Below are 27,372 nucleotides of genomic sequence, written 5' to 3'. Positions count from 1 at the left end.
TTTTAAATCATGCAAACTTTTAGGCCAATTTTTTTAATATGAGGTTATATACTAACTGAAATATATAGAGTTTTAAATATATTAAACTATTTTTTAGTAGTTTGACATATAAATATATTTTATTTTTAATGTATAAAAACTCTAAGTCACACTAATAAATTTCTTATCTAATTGACAAAGAAATGCCACTAGTATGTTTCTAATTTCTATTACAACATTTCATTATCAAAAAAATTTTTAAAAAGAATCTGAGATTCACTAGAGCTGTATATATGAAATGTGTAACATTTTTTTAACATAAATAAAAAGGTTGAAACCTTATTGAGAAGTTTGTAAAAAATGAATATATTTTAGGTCGATGACTAATAATTACAAAAAATATTTTTTCGTAAACTAGAGAAAATACTTCTTTAAAATAGATGTAAAACAATGTTTATTAAAGAGAATAGAAACAAAATTGGGGGATTTTCAAAAATACCCCTATTTCTATGTCACTTTTCAAAACTACCATTTCATGGTGTCCATTTTCAAAAATACCATTTTTAATATATAAAATGACTAAATTCTAAACCATTAAAGGTTTAAACCCAAATACTAACCCTATCCCCTAAAAAATATACCCCAAATGTAAAATAGATAACTCAAACCTAAAAAAAAATTCTAAAAATTAATGTTCATATTGTAATTGTATAAAAGATAACAAAAATGAAAATGTTCAAAAAAAAAGGTACTTTTGAAAGGGGTATCTCAAAAATGGCATTTCTAACAAATTCTCAACAAAATTTGAAAACTCAATTAAGAAAAAAAAACATAGATATATAGATTAAAATCATGGCAAAAAGAGAAACAAATTAAATGTGAGAGGTTAATGGTTATGTGGACTATATTTTCATTGTCAACCTAATCCACTTGTGGGAAATGACTCTAATCAAATTTTATCCCTAGTACTCTATGGTTGAAATACTAATATACAAATACCATTCTTACATGATTCAGTCTGCAGTTAATTGAATGTTCAAAACCTCTTTAAGTTCCTATTTCAGTTTCGAATTTAAAATTAAAATTTGTTTATGTTTTTCTAATCAGTTTTTGTAATTTTTGGCATACCATATTATAAGAACATACACTTGAGTCTAAAATGACCAATGAGTACTAGATATTGAGTATCTGGTCAAAGCCTATATAACTTATTGTTCTTTTGATGATAATGGTCCTGTTCTTTTGTTGGTCGCACGACTCAAACCAGCGACTCTTTTATTAACACATCATATTGTAATTATTAACATATTAGAGGGTGTAACTATAATTTTGGAAAATTCCCAATTAAAATTCAGATTTTTTAGGTAACAAAATATTTTCTATGATCGTCTTCTCCATAGATTTTTGTCATGGTTTAAAACCAGCGACAGTCGCTTCTTTGAAACAAAGGCATAGATGGCATCGCTATTTCATCTGGCGACCCAAAAATCATGGGATTTCAGTCGCATAGACATAAAGAAAAGAAAGATGAAGAAGAATTGAAGGAGAAGTAAAGGCATATTTCTGACTATTTTCCAACATCATTTATCGAGCATGAAAATAGTTGAGCACTTGATTTACGTCTGTTTTTTGCCAACATCATTTTTTGAGCATGATCCCACACTGTTAACATTTTGATATCTTCTAAGTAAATCAAGTGCTCAACTATTTTCTTGTTTTTTGAATCTACTAAAATGAAAACGTAAAATATATTGTAACTTTATATTTGTGTTTTTGATAACTAGCACGTATTTGTGTTTAAAGCTTTTATCTACTTGAATTGAGGATAACTAGCTCATATTTGTTAGAAATACAAATTATGTTATTTATCTTCAAAGAGCTTTACTTTTCCTTTATTTTTTGTAAAAGTACTGAAGTGGATATTTCCGATAAATTAAATGTTACACCAAAACTATCAAGTTTTTAATCAAAATAATTTAAGCAGTTTTCGAGATTGCAACGCAATGACTCCACAAGTCGTCCCTCTTCTTCAAATATAGTGTTTCACGGGCAATTAAGGCTGGTCTGTCAGCAATATACTTAATAAGATTATCGTGACACACTTTTCCTTCTTGAACAAGATCGTGGCAGCAAGAATCATTGATGGTTGCATTTCCAAAAACAACGGCGATTATATCCAAGGCACAGTGAGGAGAGATTTTAACAAGACAAGTATCCCATAACGATTTTGCTTCAGATTCATCGACCGAAAATACAGGAACAAAGGCGCAAACCAAGGCTACAACAATGAATAACATAGCAATCTGAGAGGTAAATTTAGCCATATGTGCTTATACGTGAAATTTACCAACTATTATTTCTTATATGAAAAGAATGTAATGAAGTGTGTTTTGTATTTGATATCATAGACACAATGCTACATACACTATTTATATGTAATTGAAAACCCAACGTAACTATCATAACATATTACAAAACTAAAATAATTAATGAGAAAGAGTTTCTTTTCTCGGTAAATAAATACACTATGAGCGTTTAAATTTCTCTTTTCAATTATTGTTTTTTAAATTGTAATGACAAATTTAATACAAGTAAAGATATCTTGTTTAAATGGAGAACATTGTAATTTTGTTTTAAATCATGCAAACTTTTAGGCCAATTTTTTTAATATGAGGTTATATACTAACTGAAATATATAGAGTTTTAAATATATTAAACTATTTTTTAGTAGTTTGACATATAAATATATTTTATTTTTAATGTATAAAAACTCTAAGTCACACTAATAAATTTCTTATCTAATTGACAAAGAAATGCCACTAGTATGTTTCTAATTTCTATTACAACATTTCATTATCAAAAAAAATTTTAAAAAAGAATCTGAGATTCACTAGAGCTGTATATATAAAATGTGTAACATTTTTTTAACATAAATAAAAAGGTTGAAACCTTATTGATAAGTTTGTAAAAAATGAATATATTTTAGGTCGATGACTAATAATTACAAAAAATATTTTTTCGTAAACTAGAGAAAATACTTCTTTAAAATAGATGTAAAACAATGTTTATTAAAGAGAATAGAAACAAAATTGGGGGATTTTCAAAAATACCCCTATTTCTATGTCACTTTTCAAAACTACCATTTCATGGTGTCCATTTTCAAAAATACCATTTTTAATATATAAAATGACTAAATTCTAAACCATTAAAGGTTTAAACCCAAATACTAACCCTATCCCCTAAAAAATATACCCCAAATGTAAAATAGATAACTCAAACCTAAAAAAAAATTCTAAAAATTAATGTTCATATTGTAATTGTATAAAAGATAACAAAAATGAAAATGTTCAAAAAAAAAGGTACTTTTGAAAGGGGTATCTCAAAAATGGCATTTCTAACAAATTCTCAACAAAATTTGAAAACTCAATTAAGAAAAAAAAACATAGATATATAGATTAAAATCATGGCAAAAAGAGAAACAAATTAAATGTGAGAGGTTAATGGTTATGTGGACTATATTTTCATTGTCAACCTAATCCACTTGTGGGAAATGACTCTAATCAAATTTTATCCCTAGTACTCTATGGTTGAAATACTAATATACAAATACCATTCTTACATGATTCAGTCTGCAGTTAATTGAATGTTCAAAACCTCTTTAAGTTCCTATTTCAGTTTCGAATTTAAAATTAAAATTTGTTTATGTTTTTCTAATCAGTTTTTGTAATTTTTGGCATACCATATTATAAGAACATACACTTGAGTCTAAAATGACCAATGAGTACTAGATATTGAGTATCTGGTCAAAGCCTATATAACTTATTGTTCTTTTGATGATAATGGTCCTGTTCTTTTGTTGGTCGCACGACTCAAACCAGCGACTCTTTTATTAACACATCATATTGTAATTATTAACATATTAGAGGGTGTAACTATAATTTTGGAAAATTCCCAATTAAAATTCAGATTTTTTAGGTAACAAAATATTTTCTATGATCGTCTTCTCCATAGATTTTTGTCATGGTTTAAAACCAGCGACAGTCGCTTCTTTGAAACAAAGGCATAGATGGCATCGCTATTTCATCTGGCGACCCAAAAATCATGGGATTTCAGTCGCATAGACATAAAGAAAAGAAAGATGAAGAAGAATTGAAGGAGAAGTAAAGGCATATTTCTGATCTTGACTGTTACCATTTTCCAACATCATTTCTCAAGCATGAAAATAGTTGAGCACTTGATTTCCGTTAGTTTTTTGCCAAAATTATTTTTCGAGCATGATCCGTTACCATTTTGATATCTTCTAAGTAAATCAAGTGCTCAACTATTTTCTTGGTCTTTGAATCTACTAAAATGAAAACGTAAAATATATTGTAACTTTATATTTGTGTTTTTGATAACTAGCACATATTTGTGTTTACTGCTTTTATCTACTTGGATTGAGGATACTACCACCAGGCCCGGCCCGCCGCACATTCCTATGACACAAACGTATTGGGCCTCTAATTTTTTTGAAATTTTTAGTAAAAAAGTTAAGCCCAACTAAATATTTATATTACAAATATAGGCCTCATTTTTCAAAACATTCAAGATTTGGTCTCAAATTTTAATCTTTATCTATCTATTATTCCAAAAATAGGCCTCTATTTTATGAGCTCTTAAGATTTTGTTTTAACTTTTAAAATTTATCTTATAAAATCCATTAAAAAAAATGTTTACGTATTGGGCCTCATTTTTTGCTGGGCCGGCACTGACTACCACTCGTATTTGTATTTTTGCACACAAAACCACTAATAGATCGTCAACCCTCGTCGGTGGGGCAACGTCACACACATAAGTGTGCCTATTCTCGATATACTCTAGACGTGCAAGGCTTTGTGTTACAAACTCATGGTAAATCTAATCAAGTGTCAAAAACCCTAGATTTAAGCCATGCTTCTCAAGCAATTCGGCTTATCTTGAACAATGGCCCATTGAGGTCTTTTTTCTTTTCTTTTATGTTGTTACCTTACCATAGACAAGTCTTGATCTCATCTTTTGTTTCCAACAATATACATACTTTCATTAAGAAGTGAAAATATGGAAGCTTTCTTAATGGCTATATAGAAGATTGACTAAGGAGGATGGAAGACAATCATATGTAGCTTGAGATGCCCCAATGGCCTTCTCTTTTGTGATTACCATGGATCCCTCCTAGGGATATTTGTATCAGTTTTGAATTCTTGAACAACTTCAAAGAAAGAAAAAGTAATGGGTCATCTTTGCCATTAATCAGTTTAAGCAAAACAGCACCAGTTTTTTGGACCAACAACATGTCCAATTCCTTTGAAGACATTAAAGACCATTTAATAACGAACATTAATAAATTTCATCCCAACAAATATTTGCTCATTAGGGTCAACAACAACTTTTATTTTTTTTAGAAAGATCATCACATTACAAAAAAAATGTTCAAAATCAGAGATAAGCTTTCTAATTTGTTTCTACTAAAATCAGTTGATTAATAACGTAAACTGATAAAAACCATTTTCTTCTATCAAACATAACAAAAAGCACCATTGCATAATAACTCAACAGAACTTTCAAAATAAAAAAGCTTCCAACTTTGCGTTCTCATGGTGACTTCGTCACCTTCAATCCCACGCCAATCCCAGCACAAGTTAACGGCTGCGTCGGAATTCTAAGACAACTCAACTGACCGCCGGGAATCGCAGAACAATCCGGCTGCGACCGCTGATAACCCTTACCGGGAATACAATTCCCGGTGAAATCAAACCCGACGCTAAGACTCGAGCACTGGGAGCTAAACCCAGAGAAGAAATTGAAAGAAACGGTCAGGTTAATCAGATTCCTTAAAGCGCAAACCAAATCGGGAAGATCGCCGGAGAATTTGTTGTGGCCGAGATTCAAAACCTCAATCTCCGACAAGCAAGAGATCGTGTCAGGGACATGACCCATCAAGGAGTTGAAACTAACGTCGAAGACTTCAATGTCGGAGAACAAACCAACTGATTCCGGTATACAACCGGTTAACTGGTTATTAAGAAACAGAACCTCTTTCAATTTCGAACCGGTTATGCCGAAACTCGTCGGTATTTCGCCGGATAATCTGTTGTTGGCGAGATTGATCACCGAGGCTGTCGAGTAACCGAGGTTCCGGGGGATTTCTCCGGTGAACTGGTTGTCGTTGAGGAGAATCGCGTCTAGCTGTTTGCTGAAAAGACTCTCCGGTATAGAACCAGTGAAATCGTTGAACCGGAGATCGAGGTAAACCAGGTTTGGGATGTAGAGTGTGACTTGAGGGAAAGAACCGGAGAACCCGTTGTTGCTGAGATCGAGTTCTTGAAGTGAATCAAGATTCCTGAAAGAATCTGGGATTTGACCTGAGAATCTGTTGCTGTTGAGATGGAGAATGGTTAGGTCCGAGAGCAAAGAGAGGTCTTTGACAATGGTGCCTTTGAGATTCGCTTTGTTTAGATCTATTGAGGTAACATAGGAGCCAGAACAGAACACGCCTCTGTAAGTACAAACATCTTCACCGACCCATGTCTTTAGAACACCTAATGGATCCTCTGTGATTGCGGTTTTCCAAGATTGAAGAGCTCTGTAAGCTGCATTTGTTGTCTGCTGCTTTGGAGCTGAGCCAGGATTGGAATTAGGGTTTCCACCGCCGGCACCGATCCAAACTCCGTCGTCACCGTCTCCGTCTCCGCCGCCGATTCCTACTCCAACTCCAATGCCGAATCCGTTTGTCTGGATCGAACCCAGGAACAGAAGTAAACAGAGTAGCTTAAAGTTGGTGCCTTTCTTCTTCTTCATCATCATATCTTCTTGTTTACTTTTGGAAACTGAAGTAACAACTCAAGAAGAAGCTTTTAATTAAAGTTGCTGTCTTTTCTTTCTTGGGGAATGTTGAAAATTTGGAAAGAGAATGAAGGGTTTCGTTGGATTAGTGTGAGGTTTGTGTTGTTGTTACAAAAGTGTGGTTGAAGCATTGATTGATGATGAGCAAGTAAGTAGTAGTGTGGGGGCAATTGGGGTTTTTGATGGGAGTTTTTTTTTTTGCTTCTCAGTTACTGTTTTGTTTTCAACTTATGATGTCAATTTTGTCAAAAAGGCCTCGTGCTATATATATTTCATTCATTCATCATATGTCCCCCATGAATTTTATTTTTATAAAGCATTATTTAGTGGGATACTTTGCGTAGAATAGTAAGATACAGTACTGTGTGATGATAATATTATGGTTAGGACTTGGGTCGTATTATAATATGTACCCTGTGTACTCCGGGACATTTAACCTCATGTTTCCATATTTCGAATATAAAAACTACTTTTCTCTATTAAATAATTTTAAGAAGTTACCACTGACCACTGTCATAATAAAAACATTATTTTACTTTCCGGGTTGGGAGGATTCATAAGTTTGTCATTTGTTTGTTTGTAAAAATATTTCCAGTCCCATATGAGAGTTATTATTTCCATGTGCTGTCACTAGAAGTCTAGTACGTTCTTCCGAATGTTTCTAAACAAACCTCCTTTTTTGAAAAATCATTACAGCTATATATGTCATTTAGAAATATATTAAACATTTGGTACCTGCCTACCTGGTATAAATAAACACATTAAATATTTTAAAATCAAAGATAACTTCAAATCTAGATTATAAAAACAAGGTATCTTATTTTTATGTGAAGCTGGTAAATACCTAATAATGATAGTGTTTCCATTGACTCTCCGATTTTGCTATCAGAAAATTCAGAATATTTGTCTGTCATATCAGTTGATTTTTTCTGTCAATCCACCAAAAATGAGAATGTGAAGAATTGAACAACTATCGTGCCGACGTAAAAATACAGAAGTATGACCAATTTGCTAGGAAAGGAAATAACCAAACGACATGATAGAATTAGTTATTTATCCTATATTACATATAGATCCAAAGAAGAAGTAAAAAGAAGAATCTAATGAAGGTGCATACATCGAAAAAGGGGGTAAGCTTCTTAGTGTGAATGTCGTGAGATCGTGTTGACTTGAGAGAATGATTAATCAAAATGTTAAAAAAGTATTTGGAGATTTACTTATCGCCTTCACATGGAGGGGACACACACCAATAGATTTTGGGGATGACTCATCCATTTAATAGTATTAGAAAATTAATCAAAAATGGACTGATATTGAATCATCTAATTATTTGCCACCCATCATATTCTGGCTCTTTGTTTGCTTTTAACTTAAAAGAAATTAGGTGGATACTTAAATTCTTGTAGATTTTTACACCCTTTCCGACCGATTCAATTACATATTCCTTCCAAAAATGAAAAATTTAATCCCACATTTATAGTCTTCTTGTTTTTTTTTTTTTCTTACAGCTACCATTCAAAATCTAATTGTTATATATATGCATGCATGATGCATCCCATATTATATTTTTTAAAAATATATATATATAATATTTGATGTTTCGGTAAGTTATGTTTCGTCAGTTAACGAATGAGTGCGATCATCCACACAAAATTTTCGAAGGAACCCACAAGAAAACGAAAGTTAACAATAAGATTAAGAAAAATAAAAAAATATATATATTTGAATCTAGCTAACTACTGAACAAAACAGTTGTATGTTTCTTATATCTGGGGCACCCCAAGCAGCTAACTAGTGTCTCAAAATAAAAACAAAAGAATGTCCACATATATTAGGATACAAATACTTTAAATCTAGCAAGAGTACAAACAATAGTATGAATCTTATGCTTGAATATGCAAATCCGCCAGCTCATATATATTATATCCCACAAATAAAACCAAAAGAAGTATTTTTGGGTGTATAAAGTTAGATAATACCAAAAAAATGGTAGTTGTTAAATCGATGTGGAGATGTATAATGTCTAATAAATTTTTGCCCATGTAGTGTTTAATACGTGATGTTACATATATTGATAAATAGATTAGGTTATAACGCACTCATGATTGCAGAAGTTAGTGAGTGAGAGATTCCATGTGAATGCGAAGAAGTAGAGGAGAAGAATCAACAATACATTGATTAGATTTTTGTAAATTTGAGTTGGAAGCTTTGTATTCCCCACTAGGCCACTACTAATCAATGGTTTATTTTTTCTTCATCGCTATTTTCTTGGGTTAGAAAAAACATAAAGAAGAAACATTATGGTTTATCTTTCCTGTTCATTTTGACTTTAAAGTAGACACACATTATATGAAGCATTCATAGAAACACATTTGTTTTCTCTCATCTTTATCGCATGCGCCATCTATAGCATTCATACGAAGCAAATAGAGTTTTATCATTAATTCATGTTTTAGGAATCTTTATTTCGAGTGGGTAGATGAATATGACTGTAAATTTTCTTTATTTGAAACTGTTGGTGTGGGATTCAGCACCCCTGACATACCGAGCTAAACCAGAAATATTAATTGATTACTTAACCGGAAATCCGGTTAATGGATCAATTAGGTCACCAGGAATCAGTTCGGATGAAACGTAGTCTTGGAGAAGAAGGAACCGACGTCCACTTCGGTGCGGCGGCCGACTCAAGCAATAAGGCAGTTTCCCATATCTCACTTCGTCCGTTAAGGAAAGTTAATATATTATGTGATCTGCGAACATGTATAAATAAGGGGAGACTTCTCCATTGTAAATCATCCAGAATCTAATACAATAATCGAGTTCTCCTCTTGTTCTTAGCAATAAACCCTAATTTCTTTGAGTTCTTCTTCTTTACTTCTAATTCCAAGGTTTAGATCTATTTTCTAGAGAGATAGCTTCATTGAATTTGTTTCCCCCCTTAAACAAATTCATTGTGGAAACCTAGTTTCTACAATTGGCGCCGTCTGTGGGGACGCAAATCGTCTCTAGAAAAGTTACTCTCTAGGAAACTCTCCTTAAAAAGCCTTGCAATAATGTCTTCCGTCGTGAACGAAGTTCCCGAAGCAAACCGCACGCCCGATCTCACGGGCATCACGCCTTCTCAGGATGACATCGCGACACTGGGTGGCGCATCGACTAGGCCTGTCACTGCCGTGTACTCTCGTCATCGCGTCAACACAACGGCAAACCTGGCCGGAACCTCCACCGAACTCCCATTCGGGGTCAGATCTGAAGGGGAAACCAGCCAGGGTGCAGGACGAACTCTCGAAGAGCTAGTCAACCTCGACACGGAGCCTTCTGATGAACAAACCCATAACGAGGCGGATGCTCGCACAACGGAGCAGCAAATCGGCGCACAGAACGGGAACCTCCCCGTTCATACCACGCCAGCGGTCCAGAATCCGTAGGTCGTTTCCATGGAGGACTTCAGAATCTTGTTCGGCACCATGACGAAAGAGATCTACCAGATGATCTCCGACACCAACCGCAGAGTTGACGCCGTTGTAACCCAAACAACCCCATCACAGATCTCTGACGGACAATCGCCAGCACTCAACTTGGGCGGTCTCACTCGTCGTCTCGACTTTTCGGACGCACAATTCGAGCAGAGGAATCCTCCCCCTCAAACAACGTCGAGCATTCGACCGACGAATCCGAATTTACGGATACACGAGATCTCGGCCGCCCCGGTCACCCGCCTTGCGAACTCCGGACCTTGCTTCGAACTCGAAGAAATCAAGTCACAGATTAGCGGCATGAACACGCTCCTCCATCGAGCTATCAGCACGGCCCCCGAGATCGATAGGATTGTCGAAGTAACTCGGCAGTCACCATTCACTCAACGGATAGCACGGGCTGCCATACCGAACGTCAAGCTGAAGCTTCCGATCTACCAGGGAGACAAAGATCCGGTCCAGTTCATGACATCCTTCATGGCAACCATGTCAAAGGCAGGATTCACCGACGAACAGACGCCGGTTGCTGTCAGCTATTCGTAGATAGCCTTTCCGGCCCTGCCTTGGTATGGTTCACAATGCTCGAGCCGAACTCGATCGACAACTTTGACGACTTATCTAAGGCCTTCCTCAAGAACTACCGAATCCTCATTGAACGAGGCGTGACAAGTTCAGATCTATGGGAGATGGCCCAGGAACGGGGAGAACCCATCGCCAGCTTCTTGAACATGTTCAAGGAGAAGCTGACAAAGGTCAACGTCCCGGAGGATGCAGCAATGGCAGCCTTCAGAAAGGGCCTGATCCCTGGATCACCGTTACGAAAGGACCTCAACATCCAGGAACCCAAAGACCTCGATGACGCGGTGCATCGAGCCTCCATATTCGCACTGGACGAGGAGGAGGAAGCCCGAATAGCCGCAAAAACCCATGACGAACAACCATCGGGTCGAACACCACGAACCCCGCAAGCACCATGAACCCCAGGATCGCAAAAAGGGCGTCATCCACGCAGTCTCCGAGGTGGACGATCAAGAAAAGCAGCCATCCGACCTGAAGGAACTCTACTGCGATTTTCACATGTACCCCGGTCACTCCACACAAGAGTGCGTCCACCTGAAGAACTACCTGTACGCGAAGTATCTCTCCGGCAAGGTCGAAGCTACTTATCAGCCAAAAAGCGCCCGTGGAGGCAGAGGTCGCCGAGGGGGATGGCGCGGAGGACGATCTAACCGAGGCTGTGGTGCAGTCGGCAGACGGGGCTACGACGGACTACCCAACGCAGTCCAACAGCCGGTCAACCAAGCACCCGTGAATCATCAGGAGGAGGCGCCCCAAGCAGACGAACTGCCTGGCCCTCCGAAACGACAGAGGGGACAAAACCCGGAGCGGGTCAATTCCCCTCCCCGTGGACGAATAACCATGATACTTTGTCCACCAGAGGACTGCGCAGACTCTGTTCGCGCACTAAAGAAGAGGGCACGACAAGTTTGCGCCCTTCAAACTGCTCCGAGCGAGCCTTCACTCTGTTCGGACCCGATATCATTCACTTCGGAGGACGCCAAAGGGATCCAACACCCCCATTCAGACCCTTTGGTTATCGAAGTCTTGATGGGCGACTTTGACGTCGAACGAGTCCTGATTGACACTGGGAGCACCGTCAATGTACTCTGTTGGCAAACGCTAGAAAAAATGGGTGTCACACCAGACCAACTAAAACCCGAAACTCGAACGCTGACGGGCTATGATGGGGTCGCCAAGATGTCGATGGGAGACGTAAAACTACAAGTACGAGCTGGCGGAGTGACCCGGAAGACTAAGTTCGTAGTCGTTGATGCACCACCAATCTACAACGCTATTTTGGGGGTACCGTGGATATATGCGATGCAGGCCGTACCATCGACCTATCACCTCTGCCTCAAATTCCCAACTCCTACAGGAATTTGCACACTTTACGGCGACCAGAGGGTGGCCCGAGCCTGCTCTGTTATCGAAAAGAAGCAGAGGAAGACGGAGGCCGCATAGCAATTACAGAGCGGGAACCATCTCACCGGTCCCCGAAAGCCGGAGCGGGATCGCCTCAAGTCTCCGGAGTGTCGGATCCTACAGGCGAATATTGACCCTTCCGACCCCTTGCAAACTGTCGGTATCGGGGCCGAACTCGATGAAAGCATAAAGGCTAAGCTGATCGCTTTCCTGCAATCTCGGGCTTCCACATTTGCCTGGTCAACAAAGGACATGGTCGGGATAAGCCCCGAAGTCATGTGCCACAAGCTCAATATCGACCCCACGTTCAAGCCGATCAGACAGAAGCGCAGGCGCCTAGGACAGGATCGAGCCAAGGCGGTCTAGGACGAAGTTGAACGACTACTCAAGGCGGATCAAATCATGGAAGTCCAATACCCTGATTGGCTGGCTAACCCGATGGTGGTCAAAAAGAAAAACGGCAAGTGGAGAGTTTGCGTTGACTTCACCGATCTCAACAAAGCTTGCCCTAAGGACAGCTTTCCTCTGCCGCACATAGATCGTCTCGTCGAAGCCACGGCTGGAAACCAGTTGCTTTCATTTATGGATGCTTTCTCAGGCTACAACCAGATCACCATGAGCTCAACCGACCGCGAGAAAACGGCATTCATCACAGATAGGGGGACCTACTGCTACAAAGTGATGCCGTTCGGATTGAAAAACGCCGGAGCAACCTACCAGCGATTGGTAAACATGATGTTTGCGGATCTGCTCGGCAAAACCATGGAGGTCTATAGACGATATGCTGGTAAAATCTCTGATCACGGAACAGCATGTCCAACATTTGGCAGAATGTTTCGACATCTTGGATCAATTCCAGATGAAACTAAACCCGACGAAGTGTACATTCGGAGTAACTTCCGGGGAATTCCTGGGGTACATCGTCACTGAACGGGGAATAGAGGCAAATCCTAAGCAGATCGAAGCTATACTAGGACTCCCGTCACCGACCAACAAGCAAGAAGTACAACGCCTGACTGGCCGGATCGCTGCTCTAAATCGTTTCATCGCTCGCTCAACGGACAAGTGCCTCCCCTTTTACCAACTTCTTCGCGGGAATAAGGATTTCCATTGGGACGAGGAATGCGAGATCGCCTTTCGTCAATTGAAGGAATNTTTTTCTTCATCGCTATTTTCTTGGGTTAGAAAAAACATAAAGAAGAAACATTATGGTTTATCTTTCCTGTTCATTTTGACTTTAAAGTAGACACACATTATATGAAGCATTCATAGAAACACATTTGTTTTCTCTCATCTTTATCGCATGCGCCATCTATAGCATTCATACGAAGCAAATAGAGTTTTATCATTAATTCATGTTTTAGGAATCTTTATTTCGAGTGGGTAGATGAATATGACTGTAAATTTTCTTTATTTGAAACTGTTGGTGTGGGATTCAGCACCCCTGACATACCGAGCTAAACCAGAAATATTAATTGATTACTTAACCGGAAATCCGGTTAATGGATCAATTAGGTCACCAGGAATCAGTTCGGATGAAACGTAGTCTTGGAGAAGAAGGAACCGACGTCCACTTCGGTGCGGCGGCCGACTCAAGCAATAAGGCAGTTTCCCATATCTCACTTCGTCCGTTAAGGAAAGTTAATATATTATGTGATCTGCGAACATGTATAAATAAGGGGAGACTTCTCCATTGTAAATCATCCAGAATCTAATACAATAATCGAGTTCTCCTCTTGTTCTTAGCAATAAACCCTAATTTCTTTGAGTTCTTCTTCTTTACTTCTAATTCCAAGGTTTAGATCTATTTTCTAGAGAGATAGCTTCATTGAATTTGTTTCCCCCCTTAAACAAATTCATTGTGGAAACCTAGTTTCTACAATTGGCGCCGTCTGTGGGGACGCAAATCGTCTCTAGAAAAGTTACTCTCTAGGAAACTCTCCTTAAAAAGCCTTGCAATAATGTCTTCCGTCGTGAACGAAGTTCCCGAAGCAAACCGCACGCCCGATCTCACGGGCATCACGCCTTCTCAGGATGACATCGCGACACTGGGTGGCGCATCGACTAGGCCTGTCACTGCCGTGTACTCTCGTCATCGCGTCAACACAACGGCAAACCTGGCCGGAACCTCCACCGAACTCCCATTCGGGGTCAGATCTGAAGGGGAAACCAGCCAGGGTGCAGGACGAACTCTCGAAGAGCTAGTCAACCTCGACACGGAGCCTTCTGATGAACAAACCCATAACGAGGCGGATGCTCGCACAACGGAGCAGCAAATCGGCGCACAGAACGGGAACCTCCCCGTTCATACCACGCCAGCGGTCCAGAATCCGTAGGTCGTTTCCATGGAGGACTTCAGAATCTTGTTCGGCACCATGACGAAAGAGATCTACCAGATGATCTCCGACACCAACCGCAGAGTTGACGCCGTTGTAACCCAAACAACCCCATCACAGATCTCTGACGGACAATCGCCAGCACTCAACTTGGGCGGTCTCACTCGTCGTCTCGACTTTTCGGACGCACAATTCGAGCAGAGGAATCCTCCCCCTCAAACAACGTCGAGCATTCGACCGACGAATCCGAATTTACGGATACACGAGATCTCGGCCGCCCCGGTCACCCGCCTTGCGAACTCCGGACCTTGCTTCGAACTCGAAGAAATCAAGTCACAGATTAGCGGCATGAACACGCTCCTCCATCGAGCTATCAGCACGGCCCCCGAGATCGATAGGATTGTCGAAGTAACTCGGCAGTCACCATTCACTCAACGGATAGCACGGGCTGCCATACCGAACGTCAAGCTGAAGCTTCCGATCTACCAGGGAGACAAAGATCCGGTCCAGTTCATGACATCCTTCATGGCAACCATGTCAAAGGCAGGATTCACCGACGAACAGACGCCGGTTGCTGTCAGCTATTCGTAGATAGCCTTTCCGGCCCTGCCTTGGTATGGTTCACAATGCTCGAGCCGAACTCGATCGACAACTTTGACGACTTATCTAAGGCCTTCCTCAAGAACTACCGAATCCTCATTGAACGAGGCGTGACAAGTTCAGATCTATGGGAGATGGCCCAGGAACGGGGAGAACCCATCGCCAGCTTCTTGAACATGTTCAAGGAGAAGCTGACAAAGGTCAACGTCCCGGAGGATGCAGCAATGGCAGCCTTCAGAAAGGGCCTGATCCCTGGATCACCGTTACGAAAGGACCTCAACATCCAGGAACCCAAAGACCTCGATGACGCGGTGCATCGAGCCTCCATATTCGCACTGGACGAGGAGGAGGAAGCCCGAATAGCCGCAAAAACCCATGACGAACAACCATCGGGTCGAACACCACGAACCCCGCAAGCACCATGAACCCCAGGATCGCAAAAAGGGCGTCATCCACGCAGTCTCCGAGGTGGACGATCAAGAAAAGCAGCCATCCGACCTGAAGGAACTCTACTGCGATTTTCACATGTACCCCGGTCACTCCACACAAGAGTGCGTCCACCTGAAGAACTACCTGTACGCGAAGTATCTCTCCGGCAAGGTCGAAGCTACTTATCAGCCAAAAAGCGCCCGTGGAGGCAGAGGTCGCCGAGGGGGATGGCGCGGAGGACGATCTAACCGAGGCTGTGGTGCAGTCGGCAGACGGGGCTACGACGGACTACCCAACGCAGTCCAACAGCCGGTCAACCAAGCACCCGTGAATCATCAGGAGGAGGCGCCCCAAGCAGACGAACTGCCTGGCCCTCCGAAACGACAGAGGGGACAAAACCCGGAGCGGGTCAATTCCCCTCCCCGTGGACGAATAACCATGATACTTTGTCCACCAGAGGACTGCGCAGACTCTGTTCGCGCACTAAAGAAGAGGGCACGACAAGTTTGCGCCCTTCAAACTGCTCCGAGCGAGCCTTCACTCTGTTCGGACCCGATATCATTCACTTCGGAGGACGCCAAAGGGATCCAACACCCCCATTCAGACCCTTTGGTTATCGAAGTCTTGATGGGCGACTTTGACGTCGAACGAGTCCTGATTGACACTGGGAGCACCGTCAATGTACTCTGTTGGCAAACGCTAGAAAAAATGGGTGTCACACCAGACCAACTAAAACCCGAAACTCGAACGCTGACGGGCTATGATGGGGTCGCCAAGATGTCGATGGGAGACGTAAAACTACAAGTACGAGCTGGCGGAGTGACCCGGAAGACTAAGTTCGTAGTCGTTGATGCACCACCAATCTACAACGCTATTTTGGGGGTACCGTGGATATATGCGATGCAGGCCGTACCATCGACCTATCACCTCTGCCTCAAATTCCCAACTCCTACAGGAATTTGCACACTTTACGGCGACCAGAGGGTGGCCCGAGCCTGCTCTGTTATCGAAAAGAAGCAGAGGAAGACGGAGGCCGCATAGCAATTACAGAGCGGGAACCATCTCACCGGTCCCCGAAAGCCGGAGCGGGATCGCCTCAAGTCTCCGGAGTGTCGGATCCTACAGGCGAATATTGACCCTTCCGACCCCTTGCAAACTGTCGGTATCGGGGCCGAACTCGATGAAAGCATAAAGGCTAAGCTGATCGCTTTCCTGCAATCTCGGGCTTCCACATTTGCCTGGTCAACAAAGGACATGGTCGGGATAAGCCCCGAAGTCATGTGCCACAAGCTCAATATCGACCCCACGTTCAAGCCGATCAGACAGAAGCGCAGGCGCCTAGGACAGGATCGAGCCAAGGCGGTCTAGGACGAAGTTGAACGACTACTCAAGGCGGATCAAATCATGGAAGTCCAATACCCTGATTGGCTGGCTAACCCGATGGTGGTCAAAAAGAAAAACGGCAAGTGGAGAGTTTGCGTGGACTTCACCGATCTCAACAAAGCTTGCCCTAAGGACAGCTTTCCTCTGCCGCACATAGATCGTCTCGTCGAAGCCACGGCTGGAAACCAGTTGCTTTCATTTATGGATGCTTTCTCAGGCTACAACCAGATCACCATGAGCTCAACCGACCGCGAGAAAACGGCATTCATCACAGATAGGGGGACCTACTGCTACAAAGTGATGCCGTTCGGATTGAAAAACGCCGGAGCAACCTACCAGCGATTGGTAAACATGATGTTTGCGGATCTGCTCGGCAAAACCATGGAGGTCTATAGACGATATGCTGGTAAAATCTCTGATCACGGAACAGCATGTCCAACATTTGGCAGAATGTTTCGACATCTTGGATCAATTCCAGATGAAACTAAACCCGACGAAGTGTACATTCGGAGTAACTTCCGGGGAATTCCTGGGGTACATCGTCACTGAACGGGGAATAGAGGCAAATCCTAAGCAGATCGAAGCTATACTAGGACTCCCGTCACCGACCAACAAGCAAGAAGTACAACGCCTGACTGGCCGGATCGCTGCTCTAAATCGTTTCATCGCTCGCTCAACGGACAAGTGCCTCCCCTTTTACCAACTTCTTCGCGGGAATAAGGATTTCCATTGGGACGAGGAATGCGAGATCGCCTTTCGTCAATTGAAGGAATATCTCACCTATCACCCAGTTTTGGTCAAACCGGAGGACGGAGAAACACTATATCTCTATGTCTCAGTTTCCAGTTCGGCAGTCAGCGGGGTACTAGTCCGAGACGACCGCGGAGACCAGAAGCCCATTTTCTACAGAAGCAAAGCACTAAACGACGCGGAATCACGATACCCCACGCTGGAGAAANAGTTTTATCATTAATTCATGTTTTAGGAATCTTTATTTCGAGTGGGTAGATGAATATGACTGTAAATTTTCTTTATTTGAAACTGTTGGTGTGGGATTCAGCACCCCTGACATACCGAGCTAAACCAGAAATATTAATTGATTACTTAACCGGAAATCCGGTTAATGGATCAATTAGGTCACCAGGAATCAGTTCGGATGAAACGTAGTCTTGGAGAAGAAGGAACCGACGTCCACTTCGGTGCGGCGGCCGACTCAAGCAATAAGGCAGTTTCCCATATCTCACTTCGTCCGTTAAGGAAAGTTAATATATTATGTGATCTGCGAACATGTATAAATAAGGGGAGACTTCTCCATTGTAAATCATCCAGAATCTAATACAATAATCGAGTTCTCCTCTTGTTCTTAGCAATAAACCCTAATTTCTTTGAGTTCTTCTTCTTTACTTCTAATTCCAAGGTTTAGATCTATTTTCTAGAGAGATAGCTTCATTGAATTTGTTTCCCCCCTTAAACAAATTCATTGTGGAAACCTAGTTTCTACAATTGGCGCCGTCTGTGGGGACGCAAATCGTCTCTAGAAAAGTTACTCTCTAGGAAACTCTCCTTAAAAAGCCTTGCAATAATGTCTTCCGTCGTGAACGAAGTTCCCGAAGCAAACCGCACGCCCGATCTCACGGGCATCACGCCTTCTCAGGATGACATCGCGACACTGGGTGGCGCATCGACTAGGCCTGTCACTGCCGTGTACTCTCGTCATCGCGTCAACACAACGGCAAACCTGGCCGGAACCTCCACCGAACTCCCATTCGGGGTCAGATCTGAAGGGGAAACCAGCCAGGGTGCAGGACGAACTCTCGAAGAGCTAGTCAACCTCGACACGGAGCCTTCTGATGAACAAACCCATAACGAGGCGGATGCTCGCACAACGGAGCAGCAAATCGGCGCACAGAACGGGAACCTCCCCGTTCATACCACGCCAGCGGTCCAGAATCCGTAGGTCGTTTCCATGGAGGACTTCAGAATCTTGTTCGGCACCATGACGAAAGAGATCTACCAGATGATCTCCGACACCAACCGCAGAGTTGACGCCGTTGTAACCCAAACAACCCCATCACAGATCTCTGACGGACAATCGCCAGCACTCAACTTGGGCGGTCTCACTCGTCGTCTCGACTTTTCGGACGCACAATTCGAGCAGAGGAATCCTCCCCCTCAAACAACGTCGAGCATTCGACCGACGAATCCGAATTTACGGATACACGAGATCTCGGCCGCCCCGGTCACCCGCCTTGCGAACTCCGGACCTTGCTTCGAACTCGAAGAAATCAAGTCACAGATTAGCGGCATGAACACGCTCCTCCATCGAGCTATCAGCACGGCCCCCGAGATCGATAGGATTGTCGAAGTAACTCGGCAGTCACCATTCACTCAACGGATAGCACGGGCTGCCATACCGAACGTCAAGCTGAAGCTTCCGATCTACCAGGGAGACAAAGATCCGGTCCAGTTCATGACATCCTTCATGGCAACCATGTCAAAGGCAGGATTCACCGACGAACAGACGCCGGTTGCTGTCAGCTATTCGTAGATAGCCTTTCCGGCCCTGCCTTGGTATGGTTCACAATGCTCGAGCCGAACTCGATCGACAACTTTGACGACTTATCTAAGGCCTTCCTCAAGAACTACCGAATCCTCATTGAACGAGGCGTGACAAGTTCAGATCTATGGGAGATGGCCCAGGAACGGGGAGAACCCATCGCCAGCTTCTTGAACATGTTCAAGGAGAAGCTGACAAAGGTCAACGTCCCGGAGGATGCAGCAATGGCAGCCTTCAGAAAGGGCCTGATCCCTGGATCACCGTTACGAAAGGACCTCAACATCCAGGAACCCAAAGACCTCGATGACGCGGTGCATCGAGCCTCCATATTCGCACTGGACGAGGAGGAGGAAGCCCGAATAGCCGCAAAAACCCATGACGAACAACCATCGGGTCGAACACCACGAACCCCGCAAGCACCATGAACCCCAGGATCGCAAAAAGGGCGTCATCCACGCAGTCTCCGAGGTGGACGATCAAGAAAAGCAGCCATCCGACCTGAAGGAACTCTACTGCGATTTTCACATGTACCCCGGTCACTCCACACAAGAGTGCGTCCACCTGAAGAACTACCTGTACGCGAAGTATCTCTCCGGCAAGGTCGAAGCTACTTATCAGCCAAAAAGCGCCCGTGGAGGCAGAGGTCGCCGAGGGGGATGGCGCGGAGGACGATCTAACCGAGGCTGTGGTGCAGTCGGCAGACGGGGCTACGACGGACTACCCAACGCAGTCCAACAGCCGGTCAACCAAGCACCCGTGAATCATCAGGAGGAGGCGCCCCAAGCAGACGAACTGCCTGGCCCTCCGAAACGACAGAGGGGACAAAACCCGGAGCGGGTCAATTCCCCTCCCCGTGGACGAATAACCATGATACTTTGTCCACCAGAGGACTGCGCAGACTCTGTTCGCGCACTAAAGAAGAGGGCACGACAAGTTTGCGCCCTTCAAACTGCTCCGAGCGAGCCTTCACTCTGTTCGGACCCGATATCATTCACTTCGGAGGACGCCAAAGGGATCCAACACCCCCATTCAGACCCTTTGGTTATCGAAGTCTTGATGGGCGACTTTGACGTCGAACGAGTCCTGATTGACACTGGGAGCACCGTCAATGTACTCTGTTGGCAAACGCTAGAAAAAATGGGTGTCACACCAGACCAACTAAAACCCGAAACTCGAACGCTGACGGGCTATGATGGGGTCGCCAAGATGTCGATGGGAGACGTAAAACTACAAGTACGAGCTGGCGGAGTGACCCGGAAGACTAAGTTCGTAGTCGTTGATGCACCACCAATCTACAACGCTATTTTGGGGGTACCGTGGATATATGCGATGCAGGCCGTACCATCGACCTATCACCTCTGCCTCAAATTCCCAACTCCTACAGGAATTTGCACACTTTACGGCGACCAGAGGGTGGCCCGAGCCTGCTCTGTTATCGAAAAGAAGCAGAGGAAGACGGAGGCCGCATAGCAATTACAGAGCGGGAACCATCTCACCGGTCCCCGAAAGCCGGAGCGGGATCGCCTCAAGTCTCCGGAGTGTCGGATCCTACAGGCGAATATTGACCCTTCCGACCCCTTGCAAACTGTCGGTATCGGGGCCGAACTCGATGAAAGCATAAAGGCTAAGCTGATCGCTTTCCTGCAATCTCGGGCTTCCACATTTGCCTGGTCAACAAAGGACATGGTCGGGATAAGCCCCGAAGTCATGTGCCACAAGCTCAATATCGACCCCACGTTCAAGCCGATCAGACAGAAGCGCAGGCGCCTAGGACAGGATCGAGCCAAGGCGGTCTAGGACGAAGTTGAACGACTACTCAAGGCGGATCAAATCATGGAAGTCCAATACCCTGATTGGCTGGCTAACCCGATGGTGGTCAAAAAGAAAAACGGCAAGTGGAGAGTTTGCGTGGACTTCACCGATCTCAACAAAGCTTGCCCTAAGGACAGCTTTCCTCTGCCGCACATAGATCGTCTCGTCGAAGCCACGGCTGGAAACCAGTTGCTTTCATTTATGGATGCTTTCTCAGGCTACAACCAGATCACCATGAGCTCAACCGACCGCGAGAAAACGGCATTCATCACAGATAGGGGGACCTACTGCTACAAAGTGATGCCGTTCGGATTGAAAAACGCCGGAGCAACCTACCAGCGATTGGTAAACATGATGTTTGCGGATCTGCTCGGCAAAACCATGGAGGTCTATAGACGATATGCTGGTAAAATCTCTGATCACGGAACAGCATGTCCAACATTTGGCAGAATGTTTCGACATCTTGGATCAATTCCAGATGAAACTAAACCCGACGAAGTGTACATTCGGAGTAACTTCCGGGGAATTCCTGGGGTACATCGTCACTGAACGGGGAATAGAGGCAAATCCTAAGCAGATCGAAGCTATACTAGGACTCCCGTCACCGACCAACAAGCAAGAAGTACAACGCCTGACTGGCCGGATCGCTGCTCTAAATCGTTTCATCGCTCGCTCAACGGACAAGTGCCTCCCCTTTTACCAACTTCTTCGCGGGAATAAGGATTTCCATTGGGACGAGGAATGCGAGATCGCCTTTCGTCAATTGAAGGAATATCTCACCTATCACCCAGTTTTGGTCAAACCGGAGGACGGAGAAACACTATATCTCTATGTCTCAGTTTCCAGTTCGGCAGTCAGCGGGGTACTAGTCCGAGACGACCGCGGAGACCAGAAGCCCATTTTCTACAGAAGCAAAGCACTAAACGACGCGGAATCACGATACCCCACGCTGGAGAAACTGGCCCTTGCAGTGATCGTCGCAGCACGGAAACTACGACCCTATTTTCAGTCACACTCTATCGTCGTATTTACTGATCAACCACTCCGAACCATCCTTCATAGCCCTCTCCAATCCGGACGCATGGCGAAATGGGCGTCGAGCTCAGCGAGTACGACATCGAATACCGTTCTCGCCCAAGTCTGANTTACTTAACCGGAAATCCGGTTAATGGATCAATTAGGTCACCAGGAATCAGTTCGGATGAAACGTAGTCTTGGAGAAGAAGGAACCGACGTCCACTTCGGTGCGGCGGCCGNAAACTGTCGCCCGAGCTTGACGACCCCACCCCCGCGGTGGAGCAATGGACAATGTTCGTCAACGGTTCGTCAACAAACCAAGGATCCGGGGTCGGACTCATACTCCGATCCCCCACCGGAGAAATCCTCGAGCAGGCGTTAAAGCTCAATTTCAAAGCGTCGAACAACGAGACCGAGTACGAGGTCGTTCTCGTAGGACTCCGGCTAGCCCAGGGACTTGGAGTCAAACACCTGCAGGTCTTCTGTGACTCCCAACTCGTAGTCAGTCAATTCAGCGGCGAATTCGACACCAAAAACAAGCGAATGGGAGCATATCGACAGTTGGTCCGCACGCTATCCGGCGAATTTACGTCTTTTTCTCTGACGAAGGTTCCACGGAACGAAAACGCATCAGCCGACGCCCTCGCAGCTCTGGCGAACCGCTCCGACCCCGAGTTACGGTGTACCATTCCCATTGAATGCATCGAGGCTCCCAGCATTGATCCGGACAGCCAGATCGCCCTCATCAACGACGACCCAATCCCGATGGAAGTCGACGAGCCGATAGAAGATATGGCGGACATCGTCAAGCCTCCCGAAGATTGGCAAACCGAGATCAAACTTTACATCTCCGATGGCACCGTCCCGGCAGACCGATGGGCAGCTCGACGACTTAAGGCTCGAAGTGCCAGGTACATCCTGTTGGACGGGGAACTATTTCGCCGGAGTGCTTCGGGAGTGTTCCTTACCTGTGTTACTCGGGACGAGGCCGAACGTATCATGATGGAAGTGCATGAAGGCGAGGGTGGCAACCATTCTGGCGGACGCGCACTTGCTCTCAAAATCAAAAAGGACGGACACTATTGGCCTACCATGATGGCCGATTGTGAAACTTTCGCGGCCAAATGCGAAGCTTGTCAGCGCCATGGACCCATGCGACACGTCCCGCCCGAACTATTAAACACCGTCACTGCTCCGTATCCATTTATGTGCTGGGCCATGGATGCCATAGGACCTTTGCCGGCATCCAAATCCAAGAANGCAAACCGCACGCCCGATCTCACGGGCATCACGCCTTCTCAGGATGACATCGCGACACTGGGTGGCGCATCGACTAGGCCTGTCACTGCCGTGTACTCTCGTCATCGCGTCAACACAACGGCAAACCTGGCCGGAACCTCCACCGAACTCCCATTCGGGGTCAGATCTGAAGGGGAAACCAGCCAGGGTGCAGGACGAACTCTCGAAGAGCTAGTCAACCTCGACACGGAGCCTTCTGATGAACAAACCCATAACGAGGCGGATGCTCGCACAACGGAGCAGCAAATCGGCGCACAGAACGGGAACCTCCCCGTTCATACCACGCCAGCGGTCCAGAATCCGTAGGTCGTTTCCATGGAGGACTTCAGAATCTTGTTCGGCACCATGACGAAAGAGATCTACCAGATGATCTCCGACACCAACCGCAGAGTTGACGCCGTTGTAACCCAAACAACCCCATCACAGATCTCTGACGGACAATCGCCAGCACTCAACTTGGGCGGTCTCACTCGTCGTCTCGACTTTTCGGACGCACAATTCGAGCAGAGGAATCCTCCCCCTCAAACAACGTCGAGCATTCGACCGACGAATCCGAATTTACGGATACACGAGATCTCGGCCGCCCCGGTCACCCGCCTTGCGAACTCCGGACCTTGCTTCGAACTCGAAGAAATCAAGTCACAGATTAGCGGCATGAACACGCTCCTCCATCGAGCTATCAGCACGGCCCCCGAGATCGATAGGATTGTCGAAGTAACTCGGCAGTCACCATTCACTCAACGGATAGCACGGGCTGCCATACCGAACGTCAAGCTGAAGCTTCCGATCTACCAGGGAGACAAAGATCCGGTCCAGTTCATGACATCCTTCATGGCAACCATGTCAAAGGCAGGATTCACCGACGAACAGACGCCGGTTGCTGTCAGCTATTCGTAGATAGCCTTTCCGGCCCTGCCTTGGTATGGTTCACAATGCTCGAGCCGAACTCGATCGACAACTTTGACGACTTATCTAAGGCCTTCCTCAAGAACTACCGAATCCTCATTGAACGAGGCGTGACAAGTTCAGATCTATGGGAGATGGCCCAGGAACGGGGAGAACCCATCGCCAGCTTCTTGAACATGTTCAAGGAGAAGCTGACAAAGGTCAACGTCCCGGAGGATGCAGCAATGGCAGCCTTCAGAAAGGGCCTGATCCCTGGATCACCGTTACGAAAGGACCTCAACATCCAGGAACCCAAAGACCTCGATGACGCGGTGCATCGAGCCTCCATATTCGCACTGGACGAGGAGGAGGAAGCCCGAATAGCCGCAAAAACCCATGACGAACAACCATCGGGTCGAACACCACGAACCCCGCAAGCACCATGAACCCCAGGATCGCAAAAAGGGCGTCATCCACGCAGTCTCCGAGGTGGACGATCAAGAAAAGCAGCCATCCGACCTGAAGGAACTCTACTGCGATTTTCACATGTACCCCGGTCACTCCACACAAGAGTGCGTCCACCTGAAGAACTACCTGTACGCGAAGTATCTCTCCGGCAAGGTCGAAGCTACTTATCAGCCAAAAAGCGCCCGTGGAGGCAGAGGTCGCCGAGGGGGATGGCGCGGAGGACGATCTAACCGAGGCTGTGGTGCAGTCGGCAGACGGGGCTACGACGGACTACCCAACGCAGTCCAACAGCCGGTCAACCAAGCACCCGTGAATCATCAGGAGGAGGCGCCCCAAGCAGACGAACTGCCTGGCCCTCCGAAACGACAGAGGGGACAAAACCCGGAGCGGGTCAATTCCCCTCCCCGTGGACGAATAACCATGATACTTTGTCCACCAGAGGACTGCGCAGACTCTGTTCGCGCACTAAAGAAGAGGGCACGACAAGTTTGCGCCCTTCAAACTGCTCCGAGCGAGCCTTCACTCTGCAAGGACCCGATATCATTCACTTCGGATGACGCCAAAGGGATCCAACACCCCCATTCAGACCCTTTGGTTATCGAAGTCTCGATGGGCGACTTCGACGTCGAACGAGTCCTGATTGACACTGGGAGCACCGTCAATGTACTCTGCTGGCAAACGTTAGAAAAAATGGGCGTCACACCAAACCAACTAAAACCCGAAACTCAAACGCTGACGGGCTATGACGGGGTCGCCAAGATGTCGATGGGAGACGTAAAACTACAAGTGCGAGCCGGCGAAGTGACCCGGAAGACTAAATTCGCAGTCGTTGATGCACCACCAATCTACAACGCTATTTTGGGGGTACCGTGGATATATGCGATGCAGGCCGTACCATCGACCTATCACCTCTGCCTCAAATTCCCAACTCCTACAGGAATTGGCACACTTTACGGCGACCAGAGGGTGGCCCGAGCCTGCTCTGTTATCGAAAAGAAGCAGAGGAAGACGGAGGCCGCATAGCAATTACAGAGCGGGGACCATCTCACCGGTCCCCGAAAGCCAGAGCGGGATCGCCTCAAGTCTCCGGAGTGTCGGATCCTACAGGCGAATATTGATCCTTCCGACCCCTCGCGAACTGTCGGTATCGGGGCCGAACTCGATGAAAGCATAAAGACTAAGCTGATCGCTTTCCTGCAATCTCGGGCTTCCACATTCGCCTGGTCAACAAAGGACATGGTCGGGATAAGCCCCGAAGTCATGTGCCACAAGCTCAATATCGACCCCACGTCCAAGCCGATCAGACAGAAGCGCAGGCGCTTGGGCCCGGATCGAGCCAAGGCAGTCTAGGACGAAGTTGAACGACTACTCAAGGCGGATCAAATCATGGAAGTCCAGTACCCTGATTGGCTGGCTAACCCGGTGGTGGTCAAAAAGAAAAACGGCAAGTGGAGAGTTTGCATGGACTTCACCGATCTCAACAAAACTTGCCCTAAGGACAGCTTTCCTCTGCCGCACATAGATCGTCTCGTCGAAGCCACGGTTGGAAACCAGCTGCTTTCATTTATGGATGCTTTTTTAGGCTACAACCAGATCGCCATGAGCTCAGCTGACCGCGAGAAAACGGCATTCATCACAGATAGGGGGACCTACTGCTACAAAGTGATGCCGTTCGGATTGAAAAACGCCGTAGCAACCTACCAGCGCTTGGTAAACATGATGTTCGCAGATCTGCTCGGTAAAACCATAGAGGTCTATATAGACGACATGCTGGTCCAATCTCTGATCGCAGAACAGCACGTCCAACATCTGGCAGAATGTTTCGACATCTTGGATCAATTCCAGATGAAACTAAACCCGACGAAGTGTACATTCGGAGTAACTTCCGGGGAATTCTTGGGGTACATCGTGACTCTACGGGGAATAGAGGCAAATCCTAAGCAGATCGAAGCTATACTAGGACTCCCGTCACCGACCAACAAGCGAGAAGTACAACGCCTGACTGGCCGGATCGCTGCTCTAAATCGTTTTATCGCTTGCTCAACGGACAAGTGCCTCCCCTTTTACCAACTTCTTCGCGGGAATAAGAATATCCATTGGGACGAGGAATGCGAGATCGCCTTTCGTCAGTTGAAGGAATATCTCACCTGTCACCCAGTTTTAGTCAAACCGGAGGACGGAGAAACACTATATCTTTATGTTTCGGTTTCCAGTTCGGCAGTTAGCGGGGTACTAGTCCGAGACGACCGCGGAGACCAGAAGCCCATTTTCTACACAAGCAAAGCGC

The 27,372-nt window shown here is 45.2% G+C and overlaps 6 protein-coding genes across 6 annotated transcripts; 4 read left to right on the top strand and 2 right to left on the bottom strand.

Annotated features, from left to right (window-relative positions):
* LOC104747918 lies at positions 1,862-2,361 on the bottom strand. Its single transcript, XM_010469626.1, has one exon. The coding sequence runs from the start codon at positions 2,301-2,303 to the stop codon at positions 1,956-1,958; it is 348 nt and encodes a 115-aa protein (XP_010467928.1). The 5' UTR covers positions 2,304-2,361; the 3' UTR covers positions 1,862-1,955.
* LOC104747917 (leucine-rich repeat extensin-like protein 4) lies at positions 5,368-7,065 on the bottom strand. Its single transcript, XM_010469625.2, has one exon. The coding sequence runs from the start codon at positions 6,799-6,801 to the stop codon at positions 5,590-5,592; it is 1,212 nt and encodes a 403-aa protein (XP_010467927.1). The 5' UTR covers positions 6,802-7,065; the 3' UTR covers positions 5,368-5,589.
* On the top strand, positions 11,244-12,338 carry LOC104748947. Its single transcript, XM_010470519.1, has one exon. It carries the CDS (start codon positions 11,244-11,246, stop codon positions 12,336-12,338), a length of 1,095 nt encoding a protein of 364 aa, XP_010468821.1.
* On the top strand, positions 15,611-16,705 carry LOC104748946. Its single transcript, XM_010470518.1, has one exon. It carries the CDS (start codon positions 15,611-15,613, stop codon positions 16,703-16,705), a length of 1,095 nt encoding a protein of 364 aa, XP_010468820.1.
* Positions 19,980-21,074, top strand: LOC104748945. Its single transcript, XM_010470517.1, has one exon. It carries the CDS (start codon positions 19,980-19,982, stop codon positions 21,072-21,074), a length of 1,095 nt encoding a protein of 364 aa, XP_010468819.1.
* Positions 25,014-26,108, top strand: LOC104748944. The gene has a single exon (XM_010470516.1). It carries the CDS (start codon positions 25,014-25,016, stop codon positions 26,106-26,108), a length of 1,095 nt encoding a protein of 364 aa, XP_010468818.1.

The sequence above is a fragment of the Camelina sativa genome, chromosome 15, assembly GCF_000633955.1.
Source record: "Camelina sativa cultivar DH55 chromosome 15, Cs, whole genome shotgun sequence".
Classification (NCBI taxonomy): Eukaryota; Viridiplantae; Streptophyta; class Magnoliopsida; order Brassicales; family Brassicaceae; genus Camelina; species Camelina sativa.
This window is presented reverse-complemented; position numbering and strand designations above follow the sequence as displayed.